The 27178-nt window shown below is 39.2% G+C and overlaps 1 protein-coding gene across 9 annotated transcripts in view; it reads left to right on the top strand.

Moving 5' to 3' along the window:
• esrrga (estrogen-related receptor gamma a) overlaps window positions 1–24192 on the top strand; it is a 173941-nt gene extending 149749 nt beyond the window's left edge. For 8 of the 9 annotated variants that reach the window (XM_019359730.2, XM_019359727.2, XM_025907091.1 and 5 more), the window contains 3 exons: window positions 13868–13974; window positions 14140–14302; window positions 18540–18784. In XM_019359730.2, the coding sequence (XP_019215275.1) occupies window positions 13868–13974; window positions 14140–14302; window positions 18540–18784 (515 nt within the window). Of the gene's footprint in view, window positions 1–13867; window positions 13975–14139; window positions 14303–18539 lie in introns of all 9 variants that reach the window. The other variant, XM_019359712.2, reaches the window with a different exon arrangement.
• The last annotated feature ends 2986 nt before the right edge of the window (window positions 24193–27178 follow it).

Genomic DNA, 27178 nt, shown 5'->3' with positions numbered 1-27178 from the left:
AACACGGACACACATTATAAGACTTCACAATGAGCTCTGAAAGATGCAGAACAGCTCTGTGTGCGTGTGCATGTGCGTGTTTGCTCACATCTGTGCGCATGTAGAGTGAGACAGATGTAAAAGCCCAGACTGGTGATGTGATGATGTCACTCTACAGCCCTCCTGATTAAGTCTGGTGATGTCATCAATCAGCAAAGAGGTTGCTCCGCTTAGTAACAGAGTGGTAAATCAGAAGAAAAACAACCCACACAAACAAGTGAGCTCTACTGGCATCAAACTTCTAAAATAATAATATTATTGCCTCCTTTTGTCCTAATTTCCTCCCTCACTGTTCATTATTGTGAGTTCCCTACTACATTTTACAACATTTCTCCGTCTCAAAGATATTGCCCCTAAGATGCCATGAAATAAACGCACGGAAATACACATGGAAACAACTAGACGCACAAGCAGATATGCCCCCATTCTGTCGGCTAAGGCTAGCTCACCTTGACAGTCACAGCATGGTGGGTGCCTTCTTAAGCACAAACACTACACACAAAAAAGTACAGTGCATTCACATGGACATACACATATAGCTCAGCATACAGACATTATATTTTTTGACAGTGTAAAAGCAAACAGAAATACAGATGATTTATAACTTGTGCTCTCATTTATTCTCCTAAACCTTCAAGTCTTTATGTGATAAAATGTAATGTTTGTGTGGAAAACGATGACATTGAAAACAAGATTTATAACAGCAAATGTTTTAAAAACTGTTTTAATGGTAGAAAACTCCTGTGAATTCCTGAGATTTGCCTGAATGGAGAGTAAACACCAGTCATCTGTTAGCCAGAAAACAAAGGTGTTGATACTGGACATTTTACATTCAATCACTAGATTTTGTTCCTATGCTTATAAACTCACTTTAAGTGACAATAAAGACTCTACCTAATCTATATGCTGATGGGGTCAAACTCATAAATATGACTTTATTAGAGTTTGATTTAGATTTAGTATTTGATTTAGTTCATTGCCATGGTCATTCTTGCCATTGTTATCGAGGGTCTCAGGGTCTTCAGTACGTAATTTTTATGTGTGTTTCTAGTCTCTGTTGATTTTCTCTGAGCTCTGTTTGGCGTGTTTGATTTCCATTTCTTCTCATCCCTGAGCTAGATAACACATTTAGAGGCTGAGGTCTTGGTTTCAAGTATATGTGTTTGCTCATGTGAGCGCATGTGTTTGTCTGTTTCGTTGTCCACATTCATGCAAAAGAGTTATCTTATTTTCCAGTGCACCAGCACCATGATTTCCTCTTGCAGCCCATACAAACAAACACATCACTGTTTGCAGATGAAAACAAATATTGATGAAATCAAATTAGGAAAAGAATATTTGATATCTGAGCTTAATGTTTGGATTAAGTTGGGCTTTCTTTATTGGATTAAGCCTGTGGGTATTGGAAGCATGTCATCAATATGAGAGAACAGAGGCGAAACCATTTTCATTTCTTTGTACGCTGTTTTTTTCTTTCTTGTCTACTTGGTTGTAACTTTTTTCTTTTATCCACTTTTTTTTTCTTTTCTATGTCATTATGCACTATTATCAACTGACTAAATATTTTAAAATCAGATCACAATTTGAGCTCACAGATCTGCCGATATCAAATAAATTGACAAAGTAATGTGTAAAAAATAATTCTTAAATTAATCACCTTCATATCTGAAGGTGAACCTGCGGGTAATATTTATATACTACAGTATCTTGATGTAATATTAAAGAATCCCGTCTATATTTACATTGCAGTAAATAGATATATAGCCATTCTGCCACATATTTGTCAACAATGTTTCCATAAAGATGAGCCTATGATGAGACTCAAACACCCAGCTTCAGGTGGTTACCTTTAAAACACACAATAATATGTACATTCACATACACACTGCCATTATGATAACAACAAATAAAGTCTAAGTGCCAAAATCTGTACTTCCTCGAGCAACTGCTTGGCCTGGCTCAGCGGTGAGTCCACAGAGATTCCTTTGTCCCAACAGCAGAAAAACGTGTTTACAGTCTGGTAAGAGAAAAATAATCGTTGGTATGTCACCCCTTATAACAACTACAAACTAGGGGCATGGCCCCCTTCCTGTAAGGCACACCCCATCCAAGAAGTTTGCGCTTCATTTGCTGAGTAAAACAGCAGTATTTTATTTGTATGCAACTTAGCACTAATTATTGGGAAGCTGTGTCAGTGCAGTGAAAAAAATTTTGTGTGGATGATGTCATGGTGACTACATCTATGTATGTGTCACTCAAAATAAGACCGGAATCAAAAAAAAGAAGTTGCATGAAAAGTAATGGCGGTCCGGAATAAGAAAACTAATAGCAGTGCGTTAAGACTCGCGCTAATTTTAAAATTGATGTCTGATGAAAATGTGTTTTTGGAACGGCCTCTCATTACAAGTAATTTTAATTATTGTGATTCTAATTTCTAAAAGGAAAAAGAGTCACACATTTCTTCAGTGGATAGATGGGTTTCAGTTCAAGTAAAAGCTCAGCGGTCCATTGCTGTTTTTTTTTCTTATTAGTTTGATTACATTTGCAAATCAAATTCATTTGTCTATCAGCCTTTGAGACACAGCCCGCAATCTGAGTACACTGACTAATCTGCATCAAATAATATCTGTCACACACAACACACACACGAGAAACAAGCTGCATACATTGGCGCACACCAGCCTGCATACACAAACACTTACTTCCCTGGGCACACAAACATACGCTTCTAAAAACACATACACATATTCATAAGGAAGCACTGATACGTAGTGAATGCAGACAAATGCACACATACGCATACATGCACAGTTTTATAATATGTGAAATCAGACGAGCAGTAACAAATAAATCAGCACACCATCTGAGCCCATCATCATCTAAGTCATTATTAGCAAACAGTCAGCTTTTACTACTTTCAATTTGCTTGTGTGTGTGTGTGTGTGTGTGTGTGTGTGTGTGTGTGTGTGTGTGTGTGGTTGTCCGAGAAAGAGAGAAAGAGAGAAAGAGAGAAAGAGAGATGATGTGATGTGATATGATATGATATGATATGCTGGCGGGGCATAAAGATAGATGATCATAATTACGCACAGGCCAAACTCCATTTCAAATCATCATCATCCTATTCTATCTGTTGGAGCGCACATGTACACACACACACACACACCAAAAGCAATATAAAGAGTTCACACACATACAGGGATCCAGTGACACCCACACACACACATAACACACCTATGCCTGCCACAAATCTAGTGGAAGGAGGGACCGACTTGTCATGGCATCACATTATTTCTGGCGGTTCATGCAAAGTTCACAGACAGGCATGAAATAGTTATTCTCTAGTTCCTCTTTCTGCTTATCTATCCACCTTTCCTCATGGTTTCTGTCTGCATCTTCCATTTTATTCTTTTTTTATTTTCCTATTTGCTCTCCTAATTCTCTCTTTCTCCACCTATCATTGCTCCTTCACTACTTATTTCTTTTCCCTTTCCTACTGCTTCTCCTGCCTTCTCTTTCTCCTCTACTTCCCTTATCTCCCATTCACGTTTGTGTTTATTTGTTTATTCCTTACCCCCCTTTGTTATAGTATTGTTTTCCTTCCTGTCTCCCTTTGCGCTCCTGTTTCTTCCACCTTCCTTCCTCCTGCATCCATCGTTCTTAAATAATGGCCTGGAGGATTCATCCTTTCCATCAGACAATAAGCAGGTGGGAAAATAGGATTGGAGCGTGCCTGTCACCAGCTGGGAACAACTTATGGCCTGTGCACACAACACACACACACACACACACATACAATAAACACTTTAGTGCGGTCCCTTTGCTAAAGTGTTGGATAACAGTTTTAAAAGATCATTTATGATGAATTCCGAACAATTCAGCCATATTTAAAATTATTTTTTTAAATCATCAATTTTCATAACGATTCATTAGTTTTGTACTTTTGTTGTTGTTTTTTTAAACATCCAGAGATCAGTCAATAAACACTGGCAAACATTATGGAAAAATGTGGTTTACACCACTGGTTGACGAGTGGTCGCTTGCAGTCACTGTGTAAAATTGGTCAAACAGTGGTATGTGACACTAGACTGAAAATCTTTTTATAATTCCTTGGTTGCAGGGGTTTTCTGTTGTTTACAAGGAAGGTGCAGACTTGTCAGCAAAGAGATGAATGGTAGTGAAGCTTTGAGGCAGTCACCTTCAAAGCAGAGTTTGTGCCTTTTAAAAAGGGATGTTTTCCTATTTCTGGTGTGTGTCGCACTTTTTCAAGTTTCACTACTGCTTGGTGAATCGTTGGCAAGTGTTTGCAGACAAGTTGGTGTCTTTCATACAACCACAGCAATCTGCTAATGACCCAAGCAATTACAAGGAAGTTTTTGGTGAAACCGATTTTCATTCAGCAAAAGCCAGCAACCTGCAGCAATCACAACCAGTGCCAGAAAGCAGAGGTTACAAAGTCCTGTGTGACTGAGGCTTGCGCTGGTGGAAAGATAAGACAATGCCAAATTTGCTTTCTTTTTACTCTATGCACATTTGAATAGATGTATTCCCTCCAAAAAGGGAGGATATATGTGCTTTTCTTGACTTTTGGACAAACTCTGTTACCACAAATGTTTTCAGATCTTTTTTTTTCTTTTCTTTTCTTTCTGTTTGAGCACTTCAGTGATGTTTTGCCACCTTTGCCACCTGCTATAGGGCAAATGACTGGGGCCTATGGTCTCAGTGCTTCACTGTGCACAAGTGCATAGAGCACACACACAGAGAAGTAATAATATGTGTATTTTTGTGTCTATTTAATCTTGATGGGATGTTTCATCTGCAGACGGCTATCACAGCTGGCCGCCTTATTGTCTGGGTGAGACTGATTGAGTCAGTGAGTGAGAGTGTGTGTGTGTGTCTGTGTGCTTTTTTCAGTTTCGCTGTTAGTCTGCATGCAGGTGTGTATACCAATATACAACTTTTTGTTTACTTATTGAACAATAAATGTATTTTTATATATCATTATATTATATATATATATCTATATAACCACTGTAGACCAACATGGCATTGTGTACATTTGTGTGCATTGTGAATGTGTGCTGTCCATCAAGCCACACACATAGCCGTACCAAACCATTGGCTTGGTTGCTGATGATGACATATGAGTTCCTGGCCCTGGTAATGGCTGTTAAATCTCATAATTACACGCTTCTTTATTGCAATGCATAATGACCCTGCAGCACTATTGGACAATTAATTAAGATTTTCAGCCCAGGCTTTTTCAGGCCCAGATGAGGAGGTGGAATGAGGTCTAATGTTCTTGTCTTCAAGCTACGACATTATGGTATGGTGCTGTAGGAAAGAAGGCTCTGTGTGCATTCGTTTTCATCTTTGTCTTTATTTCAGTCTTTTTAAGTCGCTCTCTCATTCTCTCTGTTCTCCCTCTCCTCATTGCTTCAATTGTTGAGCCCTTCCCTTCGATGCTTGTCCTCAATGATGATATTGGAGACCATATCTCTAATCTGTGAATGGTAAATTAATCCCTGTGGAATTTCTGGGGTCCTCTCTCTATGGACAGCTACGGGGGATTAGGAAGATAAAATCAACACAGCCTTATAATCTCGTATACTGACACAAGGCATGTACAGTACAGGGACCATTGTTTTAAAGCCACGATCAGCAGGTTTCTACTTCTTTATACATCAATAGTTCTTAACAGAAAAAAAAAACAAAGTCTGTTTCATGACCGTTAAAAATTTTTACCTCTTTTGAACTCTATGTTCTTACTAGATATATATTTGCGTACTTTTTAAATAAGCATTCATTTTTGCTGTTTGGACAATGGATTTTTTTCCAGAGTGTTGCAGGATATTGTTTTGAAAAGATAATCCACCAAAGGATCAATAGACTGTCACAAGTCGTGTAATTGGACAAGCTGAGAGAGTAAATTCAGCCAACATAGATGGATAGATTAAGTTGGTGGCAATTAGGAGAATAACATAACAAAAAATAAGTTCAGTTGCCTAATACAATTTCATTGAAGAATTAAGAAATTCATATATAAACACAAGTAATATTTACATATCTTACAATTTCAACATCTTAAGCATTTTTGTCCCTGAAAGTGTTGATCAGCAGTTTTATATGTGTTTTGAATTTGTGTGTGCCATGTACAGACATAGTGAGTTGGTGTGTAAGCTGCTCAGCTGTGTGTCCACATGGTTAATTCCCCTGACAAATTTGTGCTCACATGCACATCCTCACAGACACACACACAGAGTGGTCATTCCTGCCGTCATGAGCATTATATTGATGGAGGAAGGAAAGGTAGAGGGTGAGAGAAAGACTGATGGACGCAGTGAAGAAAAAGTTTTTAAATAGGCAAATAAGAAATACAATCTTTGACAATATTGTATAAAGTTCTCAGTGTTTATTTCTCCAAGAAATTCTCAAATAGAGCCGACCTCTGTCACTTTAGCGGTGCTCTTCATTCCCTGTGAAGTCAAGAAGACTTGGCCCTGTGGAACTTGCAGTGTACATGCACACATACACACTCCTTGACATAGCCCTAGTGGAGCTAGAAGTGGGTAATTAAAATGTAAATATTGATATTTTATTATTTGAAATGGCTCCACTGCAATGCTCTTAATGTCACTCCATCTGTCGTCTCCACGGAGACTTGGGGTTGCCCTCGACGACCAGCTGCCCCCACCCAAGCACCCCCAACCACGGCAACAGCTATAACACTCGACAACCATCTCTGTGTTGCAGCATTTCCATTTTGGGTCTAATTAAGTGTTAAATATTAGCACCCACAACCACAGAGGCAGCTCGCACCACACACATACACACACGCGCGCTCACGACACTCATCTCCACTACAGCAATGGTAAGATTTTAAGTGTTAATCTTGCAGTGCTGCTGATGGTGTCTAATGTATGCAATTAACAGTCAGGCAGGGCTGAGGGTTTGGTAATTAGCTGGCTGTTCACACTGATTAGAGGCTACCGCAACCCTATGACTGCTCTAGTCTCTCCCCCAGGCCACATGGAGAAAGGAGGGGGAAAAGAGAGGGGGAGTAAGGAAGGAGAAAGAAACAGAAAAAGATATTTTAGCCAACAGCCTGACAGGGGATGAAAGTAAAGGTGAAATGATTTTGTGCGCAATATATGTATCTTAAAACCATATTTGTATAAAAAATATATATATATTTATATATCATGTGTTCTTTATTCTTTTACTAAATGTTGAAATCAAATACAGATAAAATATGGCATTTGTGGCATTTCATTCTTCATTTTTAACAAAATTGAGCCTCAACCTTATAAAGTATTCAGCAAAAAACAAAAGAAACAAAAGAAACAATGAATGCTATGAATATTTCCTTCAGTATTGCCATTTTTAAAAGTCTCCAAACCCATTTTAACAGTGGTTTTATTGAAAAATACTACAAAGAATAGACTCTATCTTTTTTTTCCCACATATGTATGGTCAGGTTGAATTTGATACTAGTCACAATAAAGGAAGGAGAATTTCTGTATTATAAAAACACACACACATTTGGTGGATTATTTCACAGCTTATCTACTTAATTCATAACAGGACAGTAACATGACTGTGTATAAAAAGAGCACCACAGAGTTGGCAAATTGTTCAGTGGTTCAAGAATAGTGTTTCCTAAAAAAAAAAAGAGGAAAAACGTGGGATTTTGTGTCTTGCTTTTGAACACTCTTGAAGACCATTAAGCACTATTATTGCTGCATGTATAGGAGCATTAAAATCTTGTTATGCAAGGTCCAAAATTTTGGATTCAAATAATTTGGATCAAGCTTAGCTGACTGAGGTTTAGGTGAAAAGTTTTTTGTTGTTGTTGTTTTTTTAGGCAAATGTTTTTTGGTTTGGGTTTTTTTGTTGTTTCTTTTAGTTTTTACAACTTTTAAATGTTGGTTTTTATGGGATAAAGATATGAGGTGGCTTGTTATCAATGCACAATTCGAGCGCTCGATCTATGTGTAACCTGCTGTGAAGGCACCAATAACAGTTGCAGGGAATTTTTTCACATTTTGCAGCAACCGTCACCAGAACGTCACAAGCTTATTAGAGCTGAGAGTTGAAAGGTCAAGGTCACTGCAAGATCCAGAAAAACAGATACTTAAGTAACTTAAGAATTCATACACTAATATCACGTTTTATATTTATATTTTATATTGAAAAGGTCAAATGTGAACTTCAATTTGGAATCATGAATTCTTCATTGCAGTTACATTACAGACAATGTGATTCTGGGCAGGCATGGATTTAAACTACCGCATGAGTTTGATGCACTGACATAATTTTGACAGTGTAAGAAATGTCTTGACTTGTGCGCTTAAATTGCGCTTCCATATAATGTCATCTCCAAACATGATGTTTTGATAGTCCAAATAGCTGGACACATATGTGTGTAGGTGAGTATGTGTCCTGTGTGCGAGTGTGTCTTTAAGCCCTTCTAAATTAGCTGGTTCTCTGGGTAGATTTGTTTCCATCTCGTTGCGCATCTCTGTGTAATTGGGTCAGCTGGTGGATGTGTGTTCATTTGTGTGTGTGTGTGACAGCATTTGCCAGTGTGTACCTCGTGTGCTTATATCTTGTGTGTGTTGTTTCAGCTTGGCCAAAGCCATCACAGGGGGTCCGTGTTCATTTTGGCCGGCGTCTGGCCGTATGGTACAGAACAGTTTGAGATGTGCGCACGCACACACACAAACACACACGTACAAAGCACCACAAGGGAGCACTTGCATTGCACAGCATGCAACGATGTGCACACATTTAAACACAAACACATACAGAAAGTGGAATGAGTGAGCGCACGGGAGCCACGTAACACAGTGTGCATACAGAACAACACACACACGCAGGGTAGCGATGTGCTGGTAACTGTTGGAAACTTCACGTGTCCTCATGCAATCTCTATCTCAGTGGGCCAGTAGACTTAAATCTGTCCCCTGCAGAACACAATACGTGCACATGCTGAACATAGACAATCCACTATTCCCCCGTCACCAACAAAGCACAACTTGTTGGTAACAGAAAACAGTTAGCAACACAGTTCTCGCTCAAGAAAAAGATTTGCTACACTATCTCAGATTATGGCAAATATGCACAATTTGGCAATCTTTTTGAAAAGAAATAGTTATGTCTCCAATTTTCAGCAGTTAATAAGATAACATTTTTGGATTTTAATGTGACTTTCTCTTTGTTTTGCACAGGTTTACACTGTTGCTCCAGTGTTGGATAGCACATTGTCTACACTGGTGTTACATCATTTGGGTTTCTTTTTACACATTTGTTGAAATGATGAGCTTTAGGTCATGACTCCCTAATTGCAGGGAAACACTTTTTGCAACTTGAAGGCAGTTAAATTTTCTTAAGTCTGTGAATTGTTTCTATAACATGGACATTTCCTTTTAAATTTGTCCTGAGGCAGTGATTCAAAAGGATCATTTGTATCACAATAAGCAAGTGTTAAGCACATTCAAGGGCCACTGCAAGACTACAGAAGGACAACTGTATGTGTCAAAATATTTGCAAGCTATTTGTAACCCAATGGGACTTTTTAAGAGACATTCTGACAACAGAGGACTCAAATATTAGCCAGCATGAACTATTTTCGAAAGAAAGTCAGTAAATTTTAAGGAAAACTGACTTTCATTTTACATGACAGCACTTGAGAAGAGTTAAATTAGTTTCCATATTCAATCATTCTATAATTCTCAGGTGAAATTTTTGGGGGTGAAATGTGTTTAAAATACACCTGGTCCTCTTGGTCAATATTTAAGTAATACACACAGCTGGTCTGCAGTTTGGCCTATTTTGTCCAGGGCTTTAAATCTATTCATTCCTACCAGGACACAGACCCCTCTTATGCTCAATTTAGAAAATAAAATCAAGTTAATTCAACAATAAACTTGTTTTGTATGTAATTTTTTGTATTAATTATGCAGATATTATTCAAAGTGGAGCCCCACACAAAATGATCTTTAAAAAATGTAAAAGAATTGTCAGAGAACCTTTGAAAACTACATTATATATTCAAGCTATTAAGTCTGCTTGATTACATCTCAAAATTGTTCGCCTGTTTTGTTTCTACGGACAAAAAGACAAAAAAAAAAAAATCAAGACACCGCCACTTCAATGGAAAGCGTCCCATTTAACCTGGGTTACAGAATGTGAATACTCGTCGTGCGTTAATAACTGGTTACCAGATCACCATCACAACCGGTTTTCACACCTGTCAGAATACAGGCGTGGAGAATAGGCGTGTTGATACTTCAGTTGTTGAAGATGTACATTGCCGTCGTCATACAAATACACAGACTCATATGCGCGTACAAAGCACTTCTCGGTGTATATACACAAGTATATGGGCACTCATAAGCATCACAGTCTCTTCTCACTGGTTTCCATTTGCCCTGTAACCATGCGAAAACAAATATAGGCCTCTTAGATATGTGTGTTCGTGTGCATCTGTGGAGCAACTGGGGCATGAGAGAGGGCTATCCTATGTGTGTGTGTCTCTGTGTTAGACTGTTGTGCAGTCTCGGGTGTAAACGTGCAGTCAGGACTCATTTGGCAGACAAACAGGCCGCAGGGTGGCTAGGGAATCGACGTGTGTTTGTGGGTGTGTTTGTTTTTTATGTGAGTATCTGATAGAGAAAAGGGAAAAGGAAAGAGTGCACAAGCAAGAGGTAGAGGTTAAGTTTGCATGACTGCACTGTAGCCTCTTTCTGTCAATGCACACACATACGTGCATCTGTACCGTCATAGGTCTGTTCTACTTTAGCAGACCACCTAAACACAAATACTAACTATAGATAAGATTAATATCCAGCCCAAAGCTTGCTGTTACCAGACACAAGCAGTTATCCAGTAATAATTTTATACGGTGCTGTTTGAAGTTCTTGCCGATATTTTTTAAGCAAATATTTCAACTTTGTTGCAAACGGCAAACAACATCCACACAAACACACTCATGCTAACTCACACAGTATGAGATGCCTTATCAACAATGGGCAGAAAGGAAATGTAATTAGAACCAAATAAGAAACCTTCTTTTGTCAAGTGAAATCACAGGTATGAAAGAAAGGTCTCCACCCCTCCCACTACCACCACTGCCGCCCCTCTTTCTAACAACTCTCCCCCTTTTACTTTCTTCTCTCCTCCAACTCACTCTTTCTGATACTCTCTCTCTCTCCCCATCAATATCTCTCTCTCTCTCCATCATCAGCACTAAATTCCCATTGATGTTTCTTTTCTTCTGTTGTATCGATTGCTTCATGAGAAGGAGGGGAGGAATGTAGGAAGGGAAGAAGGGAAAGATGGCGTTATCTGTTAATTAATTTGTCCTGAAGCCGGCCGCCTATTAATCAGACAGATAAGAGGCATTGGATGGCTGAACGGCGCAGACAGGCTGGTGGGGAGGGAAGAGGAAGAGGTACACACACCCACATACACACACAAACACAGATAGAAATACGCATGCAGAGTCCCGTGGAAACATATGTTTGGGAATGTATGCATACACACGGAATGCAAACATGCTGATGAGTTATGTACAAATGTGCAGTTTAAGCACACATATATTCACACAAGAACAAAAAATACTTTCACACACTGCACACATCTGCTCACACACGCAGACACCATCCTGATAAAAATCATTGATGTGCCTCAATAAGAAAAGCTGCACTTTCAGCTCAATAAATTAATCACTGTGGTTTTAATTATTGGTGTTTCCTGTGTGTGTGTGTGTGTGTGTGTGTGTGTGTGTGTGTGTGTGTGTAGGTGTGTGTGTGTGTGTGTGTGTGTTGCACACATCTGTACACCTTATGTATAATTAGGAGGATAGAGGAATATGCAAACAGCACTGTTAATATACAGTCACTTATACAGACACTTTCCATATGAAGTTGACATTCACGGTAAATGTATATTTGTGTATATGTGATTCAGTGTGTATTCTTGCATTTGTATGTGTGTGCCCACTTCTTGAGCTTTGTGTGCTCCTGTTGGTCCTGGACCAGATGCCACCAGAGGGAAGTGCGCAAATTGATGGAAATCTTAGTTCTGCCCTGAACGCCTGAGTACCGAAAACACACACAAAGACAATTTAAAACACACAACCAGTGACACCATTAAATGATATTAACCCCTCACTCATCTCGCCTTCTCTTCACTTGACCCCAGGGTTGAACAGATTCAATAAGTGTATGTGTGTTAATTTTAGCAATGCCAGTGCATATTTCCCCAGCCCACAATGAGTGGTGAAGTCCTAAGTACCCCCTAAAGACATCTGCCTCTGTGAATAAGGTGTGTGTGTGCGTGTGTGTGTGCACGAAGACCCCCCTTAAGAAATTCACCTCTAATCCCTTCTGATGATTTCATTAAGTAGAAGAAGACACTGCCAGTTGGCAACGATACTGCTCCCTTCACTGTGCCGTGTGTGAGTGTGCACGTAAGAGTGTGCGCACGTGTGTGTGTATCAATCATACACATTTGGATTCTTTCCAGTTCGTTTCTATGCGTTCATGTTTATGCGTATGTGATATGAAGTGTGTGTTAAGAAATGTTAACAGTTGTAGATTGAATGAATTAGAGCGCATTACAAACAACAATAGCCTGCAACCTGGACATAATGAGACGCCTGCCATTACCAATCAACAAACTGTGAGATAAGAGCCCCTAATGTACATGCATGCGCAAAAATACCAGCACACACTCTGGCGCACCTAACATCTCAAGAGGAGGCTCTTCGCAGCAGATGTTGCTGAAGAAATAGCTTCCTTCGCATCTGCCTGCTTCTCCTGGCATGATGCTTCACTCCAACACACATACACAAACACACAGTGGAGGGCTGCGGCGAGGTCTGACAGGTGTGCTTGCATGGCAAACTGTCTTTGCCTTGCCTATGAAGGCTCATGCTCACAAACACACACACACAGGCAGACAGGCAGGTGTGAATGGACAGGTGTGTGAGGAGAGGACAGCTGCGAAGAAAGGTGTGAGCAGGCAGGTGTTCCATTAAAGAGACAGACAGAAAGAGAAAGACTGAGAGGGATGGACCGCAAGTGAAGCACTTTGAGTGTAATCAAGAGATATGGCATGAGGAAGCAAAAACATCGCAATCAAAAAGCATCAAGCAAAAATGTGAATCGGAATGACTGAAACAGAGATTACTCACTGTCTGAAAAGAAATGAGTGAATGAAAGAAGGAGGTTCACAGTCATAGACAGACACTGATAGGTAAAAAGGAGACAGACAGATATACGTAGACATAGGCAAATAGGCAGACATGGATTGACACCGAAGAAAGCAGGAGTTTTGAGGCCATAGCAGCAGTTAGTGTGTGTATTTGAGCGGCATAACAGCGATGGCCAGCATTGATCCATGGAAGTTGTGGCAGGGAAAGATAAGGCCTGCCTTTCCCCAGAGAATAGCCCTGGGCATAAGAGAAAGAGGAAGAGGAGGAAGAGGAGAGGAGGTGGAGAAGTCTAGTCAAGTGGATGGATTGAGGTTGGCCAAGAAGGGAGTGAAGCAGAGTCTTGAACCTTATACTAGCTCAAACACCTTTTAAACACAGCTGTTTTATTCCTTTTGAGATAGTTCTACTTTTTTTTTTCTAAATCCCAAAACAAAACCCAGGTTACAAAAACACACAGGATGCATTTTCCTCTTCACAAAGGTTATATTTACTGAATTTTATTTTCTTTCTGAAAGATAGACTCCTTAACTCTTTGGTTTGTTCGGGCAGAAAAATTAAATTAACAATCCGTGTTCTTGCTTTTCTTTTTGTCTCAATGTTTACCAGGTTTTTCCACGCTGTCTCTGGCAGACCAGATGAGTCTCCTACAGAGTGCATGGATGGAAATCCTGATCCTACGCGTTGTCTACCGTTCACTGCCCTTTGAAGACAAGGTAAGCCTGTTTGTTTCTTGGGCTCAAGTGGCCACCTCTCGTAATGCATAACTCTAAACCCTAATGCAATCTATCCATAGGGACTGACTTATTTTTTGAGTCATTCTCAAGTGGACATTCAACAACATGCCACTAAATCCAGTTCTTCTGTTTGTCTCTTTGTAGTTGGTGTATGCTGAGGACTACATAATGGACGAGGATCAGTCGAAATTAGCTGGACTTCTGGACCTGAACAATGCCATCCTTCAGCTGGTCAAGAAATACAAATCGATGAAACTAGAGAAGGAGGAATTTGTCACTCTCAAGGCCATTGCTTTGGCTAACTCAGGTTGGAATTTGTTCACTCTCAGCTGATATTTTTGTCTGTCTCCACATCTGTGTTTTACTGGTGGAAGAGTTAATCCTCGGATTCCCAGTCCCATGGGGCTCATTTAAGCTGAACTATCCGAGGACCGATTTCAGTACTCTGCATTCAAACAAACACACAACTGTGACACAACCATGTTAACACATACTCTACTAGTCAAAAGTGTGTCAAATACTGTATGCATACATAGGCAAACACATGCTCAGTGCAAAAATAAAAACGTGTTTTTAAGTTGAACCCCACCACAAAACAAAGTGCCAATCCTTTTTGCAATTAGCATAGTCGTCTCTTCAGATGCCTGTTAAATAAGGTGAAATCATTAGAACCCAAAATCTGTCGATAAGGCCCCCTCTCTGATGTGTCCAGCTGCATCGACAGCTGACTGACACACGCGCACACACACGCACTCTCTCGCACACACACACGCCTTCTTCCTCCCATGACCCGTCTTTTGAACTTTGTCTTGGAAGCTGGCCAGCTCTTCAGTACTCTTTAATTACAAGGGGGGAGCTGTCAATACAATGTGTTTAAATGGGAGAATGCAACGGGAGAGCTTTGAATAAGGAGGGAGGGGCCTTTTGTTCTGGTTGTGCCACTAAAAAGGCACGCATACACATGTTTACATCCATAAATGTTCCTAAACTCTCAAAAAACATACATCTGGTTATTAACACTCAGTGAAACATTTGTGTGTGCCGTTGAAAAATGTTTGCTTACACACATACTTAGATACTGCTCTGCACATGCAGAAAATATTGACATGTTGTTCCTGTGGGCTTTGTGTGACAATCAATCCCTTGCCGCTGCTTGTGTGTGTGTGCATTTGTGTCCATCCATGTATGTGTTTCAGTTATTCTATGAATACTGCTTACTGAAAGTTAAGGAAATGTATTGGTTATTTCAGCTGGACAACAGAGTTAAGAATCATTATTATTTGGCAAACATCCAGTACATGGACAGGAAAATCTAATAGCAACAATATTTCATGTTTTTACAAAAGGAAATGGTGCTGACATTAGTCACAATGGCTCATTCACCGATATTCTTTATTTTCCATATTAATTTAATGCTCCCATCTATTATATATCACAAAATACCGTCAAAGTCCAAGAAAACATCTTTTTCATTTCATATAGCGGAACAAAAGAAAGAGAAACTCACTTTAGCTTTTTTAGACAAACAATAATTCAGTTGTTGCTGTTTGAAATTTAAAACATAAAGTAGTCATTTCTGTGTTTTTTTTTTCTAAACCTTTTTCTGACCTAAGAAAAACATAAATTGCAGAATGAATTGATTAGAATGAACATGTAAGACCAACAAAAAAACGTATGGTAAATTAAAAAGATACAGAGGTACAGGCTCGCGTGCACCAGTGAGCCAAAATCGCGGGGCTTTATATTCAGCTATAATATTTTGAACTGTTCCTGTACATGTAAAGGCTCATTGTTTACATAGGATTTTATCAACGCAAACCTTTGGTTTATTTCTGTAATTACCTTTTTGTTTTCTTAATGTTCCATTTCGACACTGGCATGACGTGAATTTCCTGGCCATGTAAACGGCCAGCTACAGCATGCTCTTCATTATGATGGAAATGTCAGGTTAGTAAACTCTGTCAAAAGCAGACATTGCTCTTAAGAAAATTCACATTTGAAATCGTCATTCTTTGAACTAATTGAAATTGAAATAGCTGACAGCCAAATAAGAACTTTGTATCATTGCCCAGACTCTCGAAATGCTCTTCAAGACAACAGAATGCTAGCATTAGCATTTTGAAGGGCACTGACACTAATTAATTCACAGGATGCTAATTGTGCATTAATGAAGCCAAGCCTTAAGAAATGTTAGCAAACGTGCCCCACATGTAAAGAAAGCTAAACTAGCCATGGGAAACAGGAGGCACGTGTGGGGGTATGTGATTGTGTGTGTGTGTGTGATTCATTTATGTGCGACTGTGAATTGTGAGTTCCATGTTAACATGTACGTTTTAACAGCCTTATGTACTTGTGCTCATTAACGTCTGCTGTTTTACTTGTGAGTTTACTGCGGGTCACAGCACAGGCAGAAGCCATGTCTACCAGCTTAAATACTAAACACACAATGCTAATCAAAAACAACGTGAAACTCATTAAACTGCAGTTTAGCTTCTGCCTATTCACTACACAGCCCATTACAAATTCAAGAAAAAAGAAGAAAAGGTTTTTTTCCTCCATTCTGTATGACATTAGCATTCAGTACTAATGTCATACGGAGTGAAAAACTTCTGCATGAATGTGACTTTATGGAATAAGTCTATATTTACAAAGTGGTACTGTATAAGTAAAAGTTAAATATATGGTCATATTCTGTATATACAAAAAGAAACATCAACTTAACCTTAAACTTCGTTCCCCTGCCTCATCAATACCGTTAACCACTAAGGAAAATATCATCACAGAGAAAAGTTTCTAAAAGATTCAGACCAGTGGACCACAAGTAGAATATCTGAGGACCAATAGAAGCTGAATTTTCTATTGATCCTCACAGAATCCAACCCACTGACCAGTCTGGTCCTGCATACTGATGCATGCATTATACTCGATAGATCCAGCTCAGTGTATTTGATTGTGCTAGTCCAATTGTGTGCACATCTGTGTGTATGTGGCTTTGCAGGCACATTTTATGTTGATTTTATTTCTCTGAACAATATAATTTATATATTTCATACTTCTTCCAATTCCCTTCTGTGCACGTGGATGATGTGAGCATGTGTGCCTGGGAAAGCTACTGTGTTTAACAAGTACCCAGTGGGAAGTATTTGGTTGAACTGCAATATCCTTCACTAAAAGCTTCCACCAATGGCAGGCAACAAAAGCACATACACAACACGAGACCTCCAAACAGCTAAAATGCTTCTGCTTAGGAGTATACGCATGTAGTTCAACCACTTGTATAACTGACTTTACAGATGTAAAAAACATATAAACATATAAAAATCTGAAGTGATAACACACAATGGACTTAGAAGGTCATAACAAAAGATCATACTATGTTAATTTAGTACTCCACGCAGCTGACGGAGTTTACTTGGAGAGCAGGCATCAGATTGTGTCATCCTTTCTGTCCACACCTGCAATGTCTGTGTGTGTCTTTACACGCCCAATCATATGTCTAAGTAAATCAAATGTTTTGTAGGTATGTGTGGGGGTGGTGTTGTTGGTAGGTGAGTGGGGGAGCGAGCTATCAATAGTTGTCTTGTGATTATTATTTAACATGCATGTAGCCATTGATCGTCGACATTGATCGGAGGTTGGGAGCTAAAGGCCAGCTCACATTAAGACCTTGCCTCCCTTAGGGGCAATATGGAGCATTATTATTGAGGGACATCATCGGGCTTTACTGCCACTGCTAAAACACACCTTACATGCCAGCTCAAAGAGAGATTACAGATGTGTGCAACCACATACTCCTTCAACTCCCTCCAGCACCACCATATAACCCCCTACACACACAGAGAGACACACACAAACTTTCATGTGTTCCTTCATCTCTTGATCATTCTACAAGTCTGTCTGTTTTTTTCTCCACCCACTTGTCTCTTTGTCTGGCCATTCATCACTCCCACAGATCTGCACTTTGAAGGGAGGGAATAAAGCAGGCTCTCTCTATATAAACCCTGTTTTTGGATTGTTTTTTAAATCTTTGTGTGTTTAACAGTGCTAAGGAATAGAGCTACATTTGTAACTGTTCCTTTAATGCCACTAAATGAGGTTTTTGCTAAATGCACAAAGTATTTCTGCACTTTTTACAGTAGGCATGGAAATCATGAGTCAATAGAATTTATATTGATAGTATTTTCAGCCTGCACCTGTGATTCTCAGGAATATTTTCACTTTGTTTCTGAGTAGATGTTTAGTTTAATCTTTAGCACTTCCCTCCCCTGACTCACAGCAGACAATGGTGGCACGGATACAAATCTACACTGCTGAAAACATCTCAGAGAGTTGTGGGAGAGTTTTGCAGGATCTGCTGCACATTAGCAAGCTTGACTTATTTTTAGAAAGTCCACTTTTTCATGCAAAATTTTTTTTTATCAACAGCAACAAATCATTATGTCACATTTCCCACTTTGGATGAACTACAATTTCAGTAGATGTGGATATTATTATACAAAATGCTTCAAAGTTTTAGTCATACATCGTCTGTCCTCTTTCTCCAGACTCCATGCATATTGAAGATGTGGATGCAGTACAGAAGCTCCAGGATGTGCTTCACGAGGCCCTGCAGGACTACGAGGCTTCCCAGCACCAGGAGGATCCCCGTCGGGCAGGCAAGCTGCTCATGACCCTCCCCTTGCTCCGCCAGACCTCCACCAAGGCTGTGCAACACTTCTACAGCATCAAGCAGGATGGCAAAGTCCCAATGCACAAACTCTTTTTGGAGCTGCTGGAAGCCAAGGTCTGAGGACAGGGACTAGATGGAAGGACAGCTAGAGTCTGATCCACCTGGGCTTCAACTCGAACTCTGAACATCAACTTTGAATGACCTCTTGCTCTTTTACATGCACTCTCACAGATACATGCACACACACACTCACACACACACACAGAAATATGAAGTTTGTCTGCTGACACATCTTCCTATAAATAGACGCTATCCAGACCTCTTACCTGAACTTGAAACACCACGTCTTTGACAAAAGGGTGTTGACTTGATGATCTTTTTTGGAGGAAGACGGTGACAGACTGTGTAACTCCCATTTATCAATGGAAGACGATATTTGCTAAGAGTAACTTAACAGTTCCCACAGTGACTCCAAACACTGACGATGACAAACACTTATGCATTTAATAACAATTAGGATGTTATTAATGACAAACGCTTAAATGAGGACATGTTTAAGACACTGAACAGTCTTCATTTTAGCTCCGGAAGACTGTAAGACTGCACTCGTGTCTCCTTTCCCCCTCCTGTTTCCCTCAGAGTTTTTTAGCGTTCAAGAAGAAGACGAGTGGACAAAAAATGAACACTTAGGAGGTGTTAATGACATTTATTGTTGAAGTACATGTACAATGAAATTTGAATCAATGGACAGAAAGAAAGAAGAGGAGATTTGCCCTGCCAAAGAATGGAATCATCCATTCAGAGGATGCCAGCAAACTTTACTGTCATAACCCAAAACCATTTCTGTTTTGATCTGCCAGTGGTTTTCGGTCCTGGGCCTCAAGAGTACTGCTGGTTCTCTCTTCCTGTAATTATTAAATTGTTTTCTGGGTATTATGAAAACCAGCAGCGCTTAAGGTTTTAAGGAACAGCATTGGAAACAACTGCTTTAAACTTTTTTTGGTTCTCCCTAAATTCAATTCCTGGTTTCCCATGACTCCCCCGCTTCAAGTACAACTTTACTGTTTGCTGTATTTGCTGAGGACTGGTCATCCTGGCCTCTCAAACCTGTCTTGCCATAATATCAATGTTTGTGCACTTGACAAAGCTAAAAATGGTTTCAGATATTCTGATCACGTGGGGTGTAATTAATTGGCTGAGTTTAAAAGTATAAATATGACCTCTAGTTGCTAATAACAGAATAAAGCTTGATTGAAACTTCATAAAATGGTCAAAAATACATGGCTAACAAACAAATTTGGGCAGAGTTTACATTCTGTGTATACTGCATAATCTGTGAAAAACACCTCTTGTGTTCAGACATGTATTTGAACAATTTTTAGCAGTTTTGTGGCCCTGATTTGCAGCTCTTCACATACCAGTCAGTAGGGATTTAAGTCTATCAACGTGCCATTAGTAGTCCAGCCCAGGCTCATTAGCCACACTCCAAAAACTCCAAAGTCTCACCTCTGTATTACCCTCCTCGTCCCGTTGTGTTCACGACTTCCAGCTCATCTTCTGCGTCAGTACAGAGATATTCTTGTGACTCATTCAGGGAGTGTAGGGGGAGCCGCAGTCACTCGGCGCAATTCAAACCAGAAGGAAAGGTGTGCTGACAAAACCGACTGAATAATACGTATTGTTGCTTTAAAACTCCTCGATCTTTTTTCTTAATTTCTACCTTGAAAATAATCTTAGCGATGATACCAATATTAGGGTTGTAAATAATTGTCATCCTGTATATGACATATAACATGGCTTTGTTTTTGTTATTAATATTGTCTTCTTAAAACTGAATCAATCAATATGTCTTTCCTTTTTTCTATCAGCTTGACCACTTTCAGCAATTATCATATATATATATATAAATATAACAAGTAATAATGTATTAACAAATCAGCGTTTATCTTAGAAACTCTGAGCAATAGTGGTTTTCAAGGAGGGGTTTGTGTATATGGACTAAGTCTGCAATATTAACATTACATGCCAGTCTTAAATTCGGGAGAAAGGGGGATGAGGATTTGGAGGAGAATGTGTAGCTTCTCCTTCTCTCTGTGTAACTTGCCATAAGCTATTAGATAACAGTCACTGGGCATTTCCTTTCATGACCGCTAAGAAGAAAAATACAACCCAGGAGTGTATTCACTTAGAAGCTGTGTAAAGGTTGCAACTGGGAGAAGTAATACAAGCAACTAAAAACAAAAAGATTCAGCATCCAGTTTGCAATTATCACCTTCTGAAGTCCGCACCTTTCATGTGACCAAGCTCTTTTTGCATTGACATTTGATCTGATTGAACCAGGACAATTCTTGTAGTGAAAAAACACTTAGTACACAATTTTCTCTCATTTGTGGCTTGAGGTGCAGTTCTTTTGGACATGTGACTGAGTGTGGGGACCATGAGTGTACCTTGACTAAATTTAAATCTTTGCTGAGGGGTAAAATGGTGCTAGCAAAATCAAAATGTCCTGTTACCTCACTACCCCATTTCCTGAAACACTTGATTTTTTTTTGAGGAGTTGAAATTATTAAAGCTTTTAGCCTACGTACAACAATTACCGTATTATGTAATTTAAATCAGCTTCTGTATAAATTGAACATGGGACGCTAATTACCTCAGCTGAATACAACAGTAATTTATATGATTTAATATTGATTTGTCAACTTGTCATTTGTAAAAAATAGGTAATGTTACTTGTTAAAAATTCTGACACTTTCTGAATTTTAGACAAAAAATGGAAACGCTGAGCTGACAGGCAGCTGTCTTACAAAGAGACACTGATTTTATGGTTAAAGTAAAATTGCATACAGTTTGGTTGAGTTATCACAGCTTTAACAGGTAAAAGGTTGATGGATTTTTTTTAAATATATATATATATTTATGCACTTTCTAAAGCCAAGTAAGGATGCCAAAATGTGTATTTTACATGACAGCGTAATCTAATATAAAATGGCAACTTGTCACAGCTGAGGAGTGCTGCAGTTTAAATGTAGTTGATCTCTAACATCACACGCTCAGTATCAACCATCAGTATTATTAGTAAGGGGTATTTTCTCAGCCTTCTTAAACATTGTATATTGTAAATTATACAGATTATAATTCTAACATAAGACATTTTATTGGACACAAAATGAAGAAAAAAAAAGAAAAAAAATGTAGTTCAACCTGTGTGTTTCATGTTTGCTGTTTTTTCTATCAAGGAAAAAATCTCTCTTTGGTTCATCTCTTTTTCTTTTAGGTCTTTTTTTTTATGTTTGAACTTTTTTCTCCTCTGTTGAGTCCTCTAAGGCGTTGCTGTGTACTTTTTCTTGTGGTGATTCCCGTTCTTGTGCTGTGTGCTTCTTCTTTAGACAACACAGAGTAGAGTAGAGGCCATGTTGTCTGTCTGTCTGTCGGATCAGTCCGCTGGGGGTCTGGGCACCGGATTCTCTCACAATGAACCGAATCGTATATAAGGCTCTTCTGCTAGAAATTTAACTAGACCACCAGGATCAAATTACAGTATCCATCTTTACCAAACTATACATAAATAATTAAATATTTAGTATCTAAATGAAGAAACACCTTAACAAGTATTTAAAAAGGGATCATTTGTGTAACTTTCCTGTAGATTGAACAGTATATTGTATATCTTTAGGTTAAATAAAGCTGAAATGAAAAGGACATTTGAGTAATTCAGAACTGTAGGTGACTCTTTTTTGATAAACTCGCTGTACATAACTGCCTTCCATACAGCTCAGCTCAGTCATTATCTTTGCTGTTTTCAGGCAAAAAGAGAAAATACTAAATCGATTTTTTTTCGTCCCTGTTTCCTGGAAAATATCTTGCTTTACAATAGACAGTGAAAAACCTGTGTGGCTTGATGGGAAAGACATGTTTTAAGAAACATGTTTAATTTGGGCTCCCTGCTGCTCTATACCATATATTCATTGCATTGTGGGGCACCAGGTTCTGCAAAATTCATACTGAAACTCAAATTTTCCCCAACTTTAAATAACATGTGATTACCCTACCTGCTAAAATAAATTTCTGGATCCATACGCTGTGATGCAAACACCATGACTTCAAATATTCTAGTGTTCAACAAAGGTTTTAACACAGTTTTTTAAAACATGATTATACAGAAAAAAAAAGGTTTCACAAGTAGGAATACATGATATTTTTATGATCAAGCTTCGAATTGCATACAGCATATGTATTTTGATTGTAACATAGAAAAGTGTCCCCCTGGAAAAAAGGATGGTATTCATTACCACCGACTGTACATTATTCCACACACAACAAATGGAAGAAAGGCGCTCTTTTTCTTACAGTTATTTTCTGTTGCTGTTTATTTATTTGTCAGTTGCCCAAAAATTGTGTGTACTCCTGAAACGATTCACTAAGAAAGATGTCAAGTGATTAATGCAAAGCTGAATCTGGTTAGTAGCCACGTTCGACATTCATACTGAACGTGATTCACAATGATGCCATTTTATTTTGCTCACTGCTGTCATTTCAGATGACGAATGCTAAATTTGACCAGGAAAAAAATTTGGAAGGGAAACTATGTATTTTGATGTAATCTGCTGCTCATAGCCACAATATGATTTAATTGTATTTTTTCTTCTTGTTAAAAAGCAATATTTTGAAGACTGTACAATTATGAGGCAAGTGTTGCACATGTTTCTGTTGGGTCATAGATCCAAATACTAAATAATCTATTAGAATGATTCTGTCATTAGTGTTAAAAAGCAAAGGGAAGGAGAAGGAAGGAGCAGTTGGGTTTTTGCAGAGCCACTGGTACAAAACATTTGAGCTGTTTTCACTTTGGGCATCATGTTATTGCTCTAATTTGGATCAATTAGTTGCGAACACTTCACGTAAACAGTAGATTAGCTTGAACGGAATGATGACTTATTGAGCCACAGTAACAAAGCAGGTTTGTCCACTTTCCATGGCTGCCCCTGAAAATTGCTAAGGCCAAACAGTGTTTATCTACAACTCTGCAGTGTATGGTCATTTAGTTGTATTTAGTCCCCAGGTGCACCCATGCTGCAGCTTACCCTGCAGCCTGAATTTGCAAACATGAGGAATATATTTAAGAAAGGGAGAAACTTTGGGAACATTTGGATGAAAGGGAAGAACAAAAAGACCCTTGAGTGGTGAAGAAGAGTTGATGAAAGACGTCCCTGTAGTGTTATTTAAAAACATGTCCGTAGATTTTAGATGTGCTTCACATCAGTAAATGAGAAAAAAAAAAAGACAAACAATTACCTGTATATTTTTGTGATGTGTATCATACAAGTGTGCTCAAACAATAATGTCCATTCGTGTAAATGTATTTATTTCACATTGTATATATTGTTCAATGCAAAAAGAGAGACCTATGATTCTGTAACTTAAACTACTATGGGTTAAAACATTACATGTGTTACTCCAGACTATGCCTTTCAGGATTATTACAGTAGAGCAATATCAATTAAAAACCAGGCTTCCAGTTTTGAAATCTGTCTTGTGTCTGATTCCTGATTCTTAATCTTGTGTCTGTTCCTTGATTGTTTTATACACACAGCAACATGTGCATTTAAGCATGTAGACAGCCGAGCATCAGAATAAGGGAAGAAAGATTGATTTAAGTGAATTTCTACATGGCATGGTGGTGGGCACCAGACAGGTATATGAGTATTTCAGAAACTGCATATTTATTGAGATTTTACTACACAATCCTCTCTAGGGTTTATAGAAAATAGTCCAAAAAATATCCAGTGAACTTCAGCTCTCTGGGCTTCAAGCTGATATGGAGGCAACAGTAACTCAAATAACTATTCATAACTCGTGACCAAGGTATGCAAAAGAGCATCTCTGAACATACAGCCTTGAAGTAGATAAACTATGGCAGCAGAAGACCACACTAGATGCAACTAAGAACAGTAAACTGAGACTACAATACACACAGAGTCACTAGCATTTTGGGGATGTGGTGGAATAGGAGCTTTGCATCATGGATGTGTAGCCGACAAATCTGCAGCAACTGTGTGTTCTGTCTGCTGTCATGTCAATAAGGACTAAAATCTCTGAGAAATTTTTCCAGCACCTTGTTGAATCATTAAAAATGAAATCTGTTCTGAAGGTGAAACAGGATCCTCTGGTTATAAAAAGAAGTCTTTTTGTAACCAGAGGATCCTGGAAACCTATATATAGAATAGAAAAGAAAAGAATAGAATAGAATAGACAATGGAGAACAAAGTGCTTGGAAGTAGTGCAAAGGACTTGGTCTGAGTATAGTCTGTATGTGAGTGGCCGGAGTGATGAGGGTTACTCAGATCATGGCTCAGACTGGTGAGTGTGGGGAGATAGTGTTTGTTAACAGTCCAAATTTCCCAGGGAAAGAAGCTGTTTGTGAGTCTGGAGTTGTGGGACCTGTTTGACCTGAGGCGCCGACCAGAGGGCAGCAGGTCAAACTGGTGGTGGGCGGGGTGCAAAGGGTCACCTGTGCTGGCCCTGGTTTTTCTGAGACAGGAGGATCTGGTGATGGCCTCCAGGGGTGGTAGAGGGCAGCCAATGATTTTTTGGGAGGTGTTAATTACCCTCTGTGCAGCCTTCCTGTTCTCAGTAGTGGCCCCTGCGTACCAAACACCCAGGCAGAAGGAGAGCGCGTTATCCACTGAGGAATGGTAGAAGGCCAGCAGCAGCTTCCAGTCCAGGTTCTTCCTCAGGACACGGAGGAAAAGCAGTCGCTGTTGGGCCTTCTTTACAATTTGTGTTGTGGGGCCAGGTGAGATTAGCAGAGATGCATAAGAACTCGTAAGAAGTACTTCTTACACATGTACGAGCATCTTACATGATGCTCTTCGTCTAGTCAACCAACACCATCCTCATGTAGCTTTTCCTGTTCTTCCAGATGGCTCACCACTCTGTGAAGGGTGATGTTGATGGCATCTTCCTAGGACTGAATTGCTCTGTAAGCAAACTGGTGGGGGTCAAGGGAGGGGGATAGACAGTCTCTGATGTGTTGACACACAATCTGCTTGAAACACTTCACGGCTACAGATGTGAGGGCTATAGGTCTGTAGTCACTGAGGCTGCCTATAACAGTCTTTTTTGGAGATGGGAATGATAGTGGAGGCTTTCAGACAGATGGGAACGGTGGCATGAGTCAGGGAAAGTTGTTGCCTGTGAGGAAGCCCTCTATCCTCCTCCTGTAGGCCTTCTTGGCCTGTTTGATTTCCTCCTCAGGTTCGCTCTGGCAGTGCTGTACAGAGACCTCTCCCTCTGCCTGAAGGCTGAGTTGTGAGTTTTGATCCGAGCCTAAACTTCACTCGTCATCCAAGGTTTTCAGTTAGGATGGTTTCAGTCACTGTCACATTGTCTACACAGCACTTAATGTAGAAAAGGACAGACTGAGTGAAGGTCTCCAGCTCTACTGTCCCATTTAGAGTAAAATAGACAATAAAGAATTTTACGTTTTTTGTGGGGGAGTTTTCAAAAAACCAAGATGACACTACCAAAATACAAAAGTCAATATCAAACATGACTGACAGCAATCAACCTTACAAGTTATTACATCAGAACTTAGATCAAACTAGTCAACCGGAGTTCCACAAGAGGAAAAATCTAATCCAATTCACAAAGACAGCAAAGAAGAGGACACAAAGATTGTTGCCAGCATCGCTCATAGTCGGTCCTCCACTCTGAGGTCCACTTTGGTCTCAACTTTAACTATCTACAGGACAGATTAGCTGACCGTCTTTAAAAATCGTATGTACAATGCTATGTACAAGCTCAAAAACTGTGATCTTCACAGTAAAAAATATTTGTTATTCAGAATCAACATTATCATTATAATAATGATGATAGCACTTTTTAATGTTACAGTCTGAGGAAGTACAGCATTACAAAGTCAATATCCTTTGTAATTGTCTTGCTTTGTTTTATATTGGATTTAAGTGCTTTGCTGAAAGGAACTACAGCAGTGGCAGCAGCAAGGCAAGAGTGGCATTAATATTTAATTTGGCAAACACTATTTTATCCATCCTCTAGTGTATTAAAGAAGCTGAGCACAATCCCACATTTTAGAATCATAGACCACTATCATCCATTTACAGAGCTGCTTTTGGTTACTAATCCCTAAAAATAAGAAAAATTAAATATAAAAAAAGATAAAGAGTGGTAGAAAGGGAAAAGACAAGGAGAGTAGGAGGAGGGAAGGAGGGAAGAGAAGGTAGTAACAGCTTGCTTCTGTGGGTGGCTAACTACTGTCCATTCTGAATGGCCAGATCTGCTCTTGCCAAGGGCACTAAACACACACACACACACACACACACACACACACATGGATTAAGACATGCTGTGTAAGAGTAAAAAACAAACATAAGCTGTAAAGGATCACATTTTTTGTGTGTTTTAAATCGTTAGCTTCTGCACTTTTAAACTTTTTTTTTTCAGACATTCTTTTTTTTCTTACTTGTCCACCATTACTTCCTTTTATTCCCT

This window comes from Oreochromis niloticus, linkage group LG1, assembly GCF_001858045.2.
Source record: "Oreochromis niloticus isolate F11D_XX linkage group LG1, O_niloticus_UMD_NMBU, whole genome shotgun sequence".
Classification (NCBI taxonomy): Eukaryota; Metazoa; Chordata; class Actinopteri; order Cichliformes; family Cichlidae; genus Oreochromis; species Oreochromis niloticus.
The sequence above is the reverse complement of the archived record's forward strand: the minus strand, read 5'-3'. Positions and strand labels throughout refer to the sequence as shown.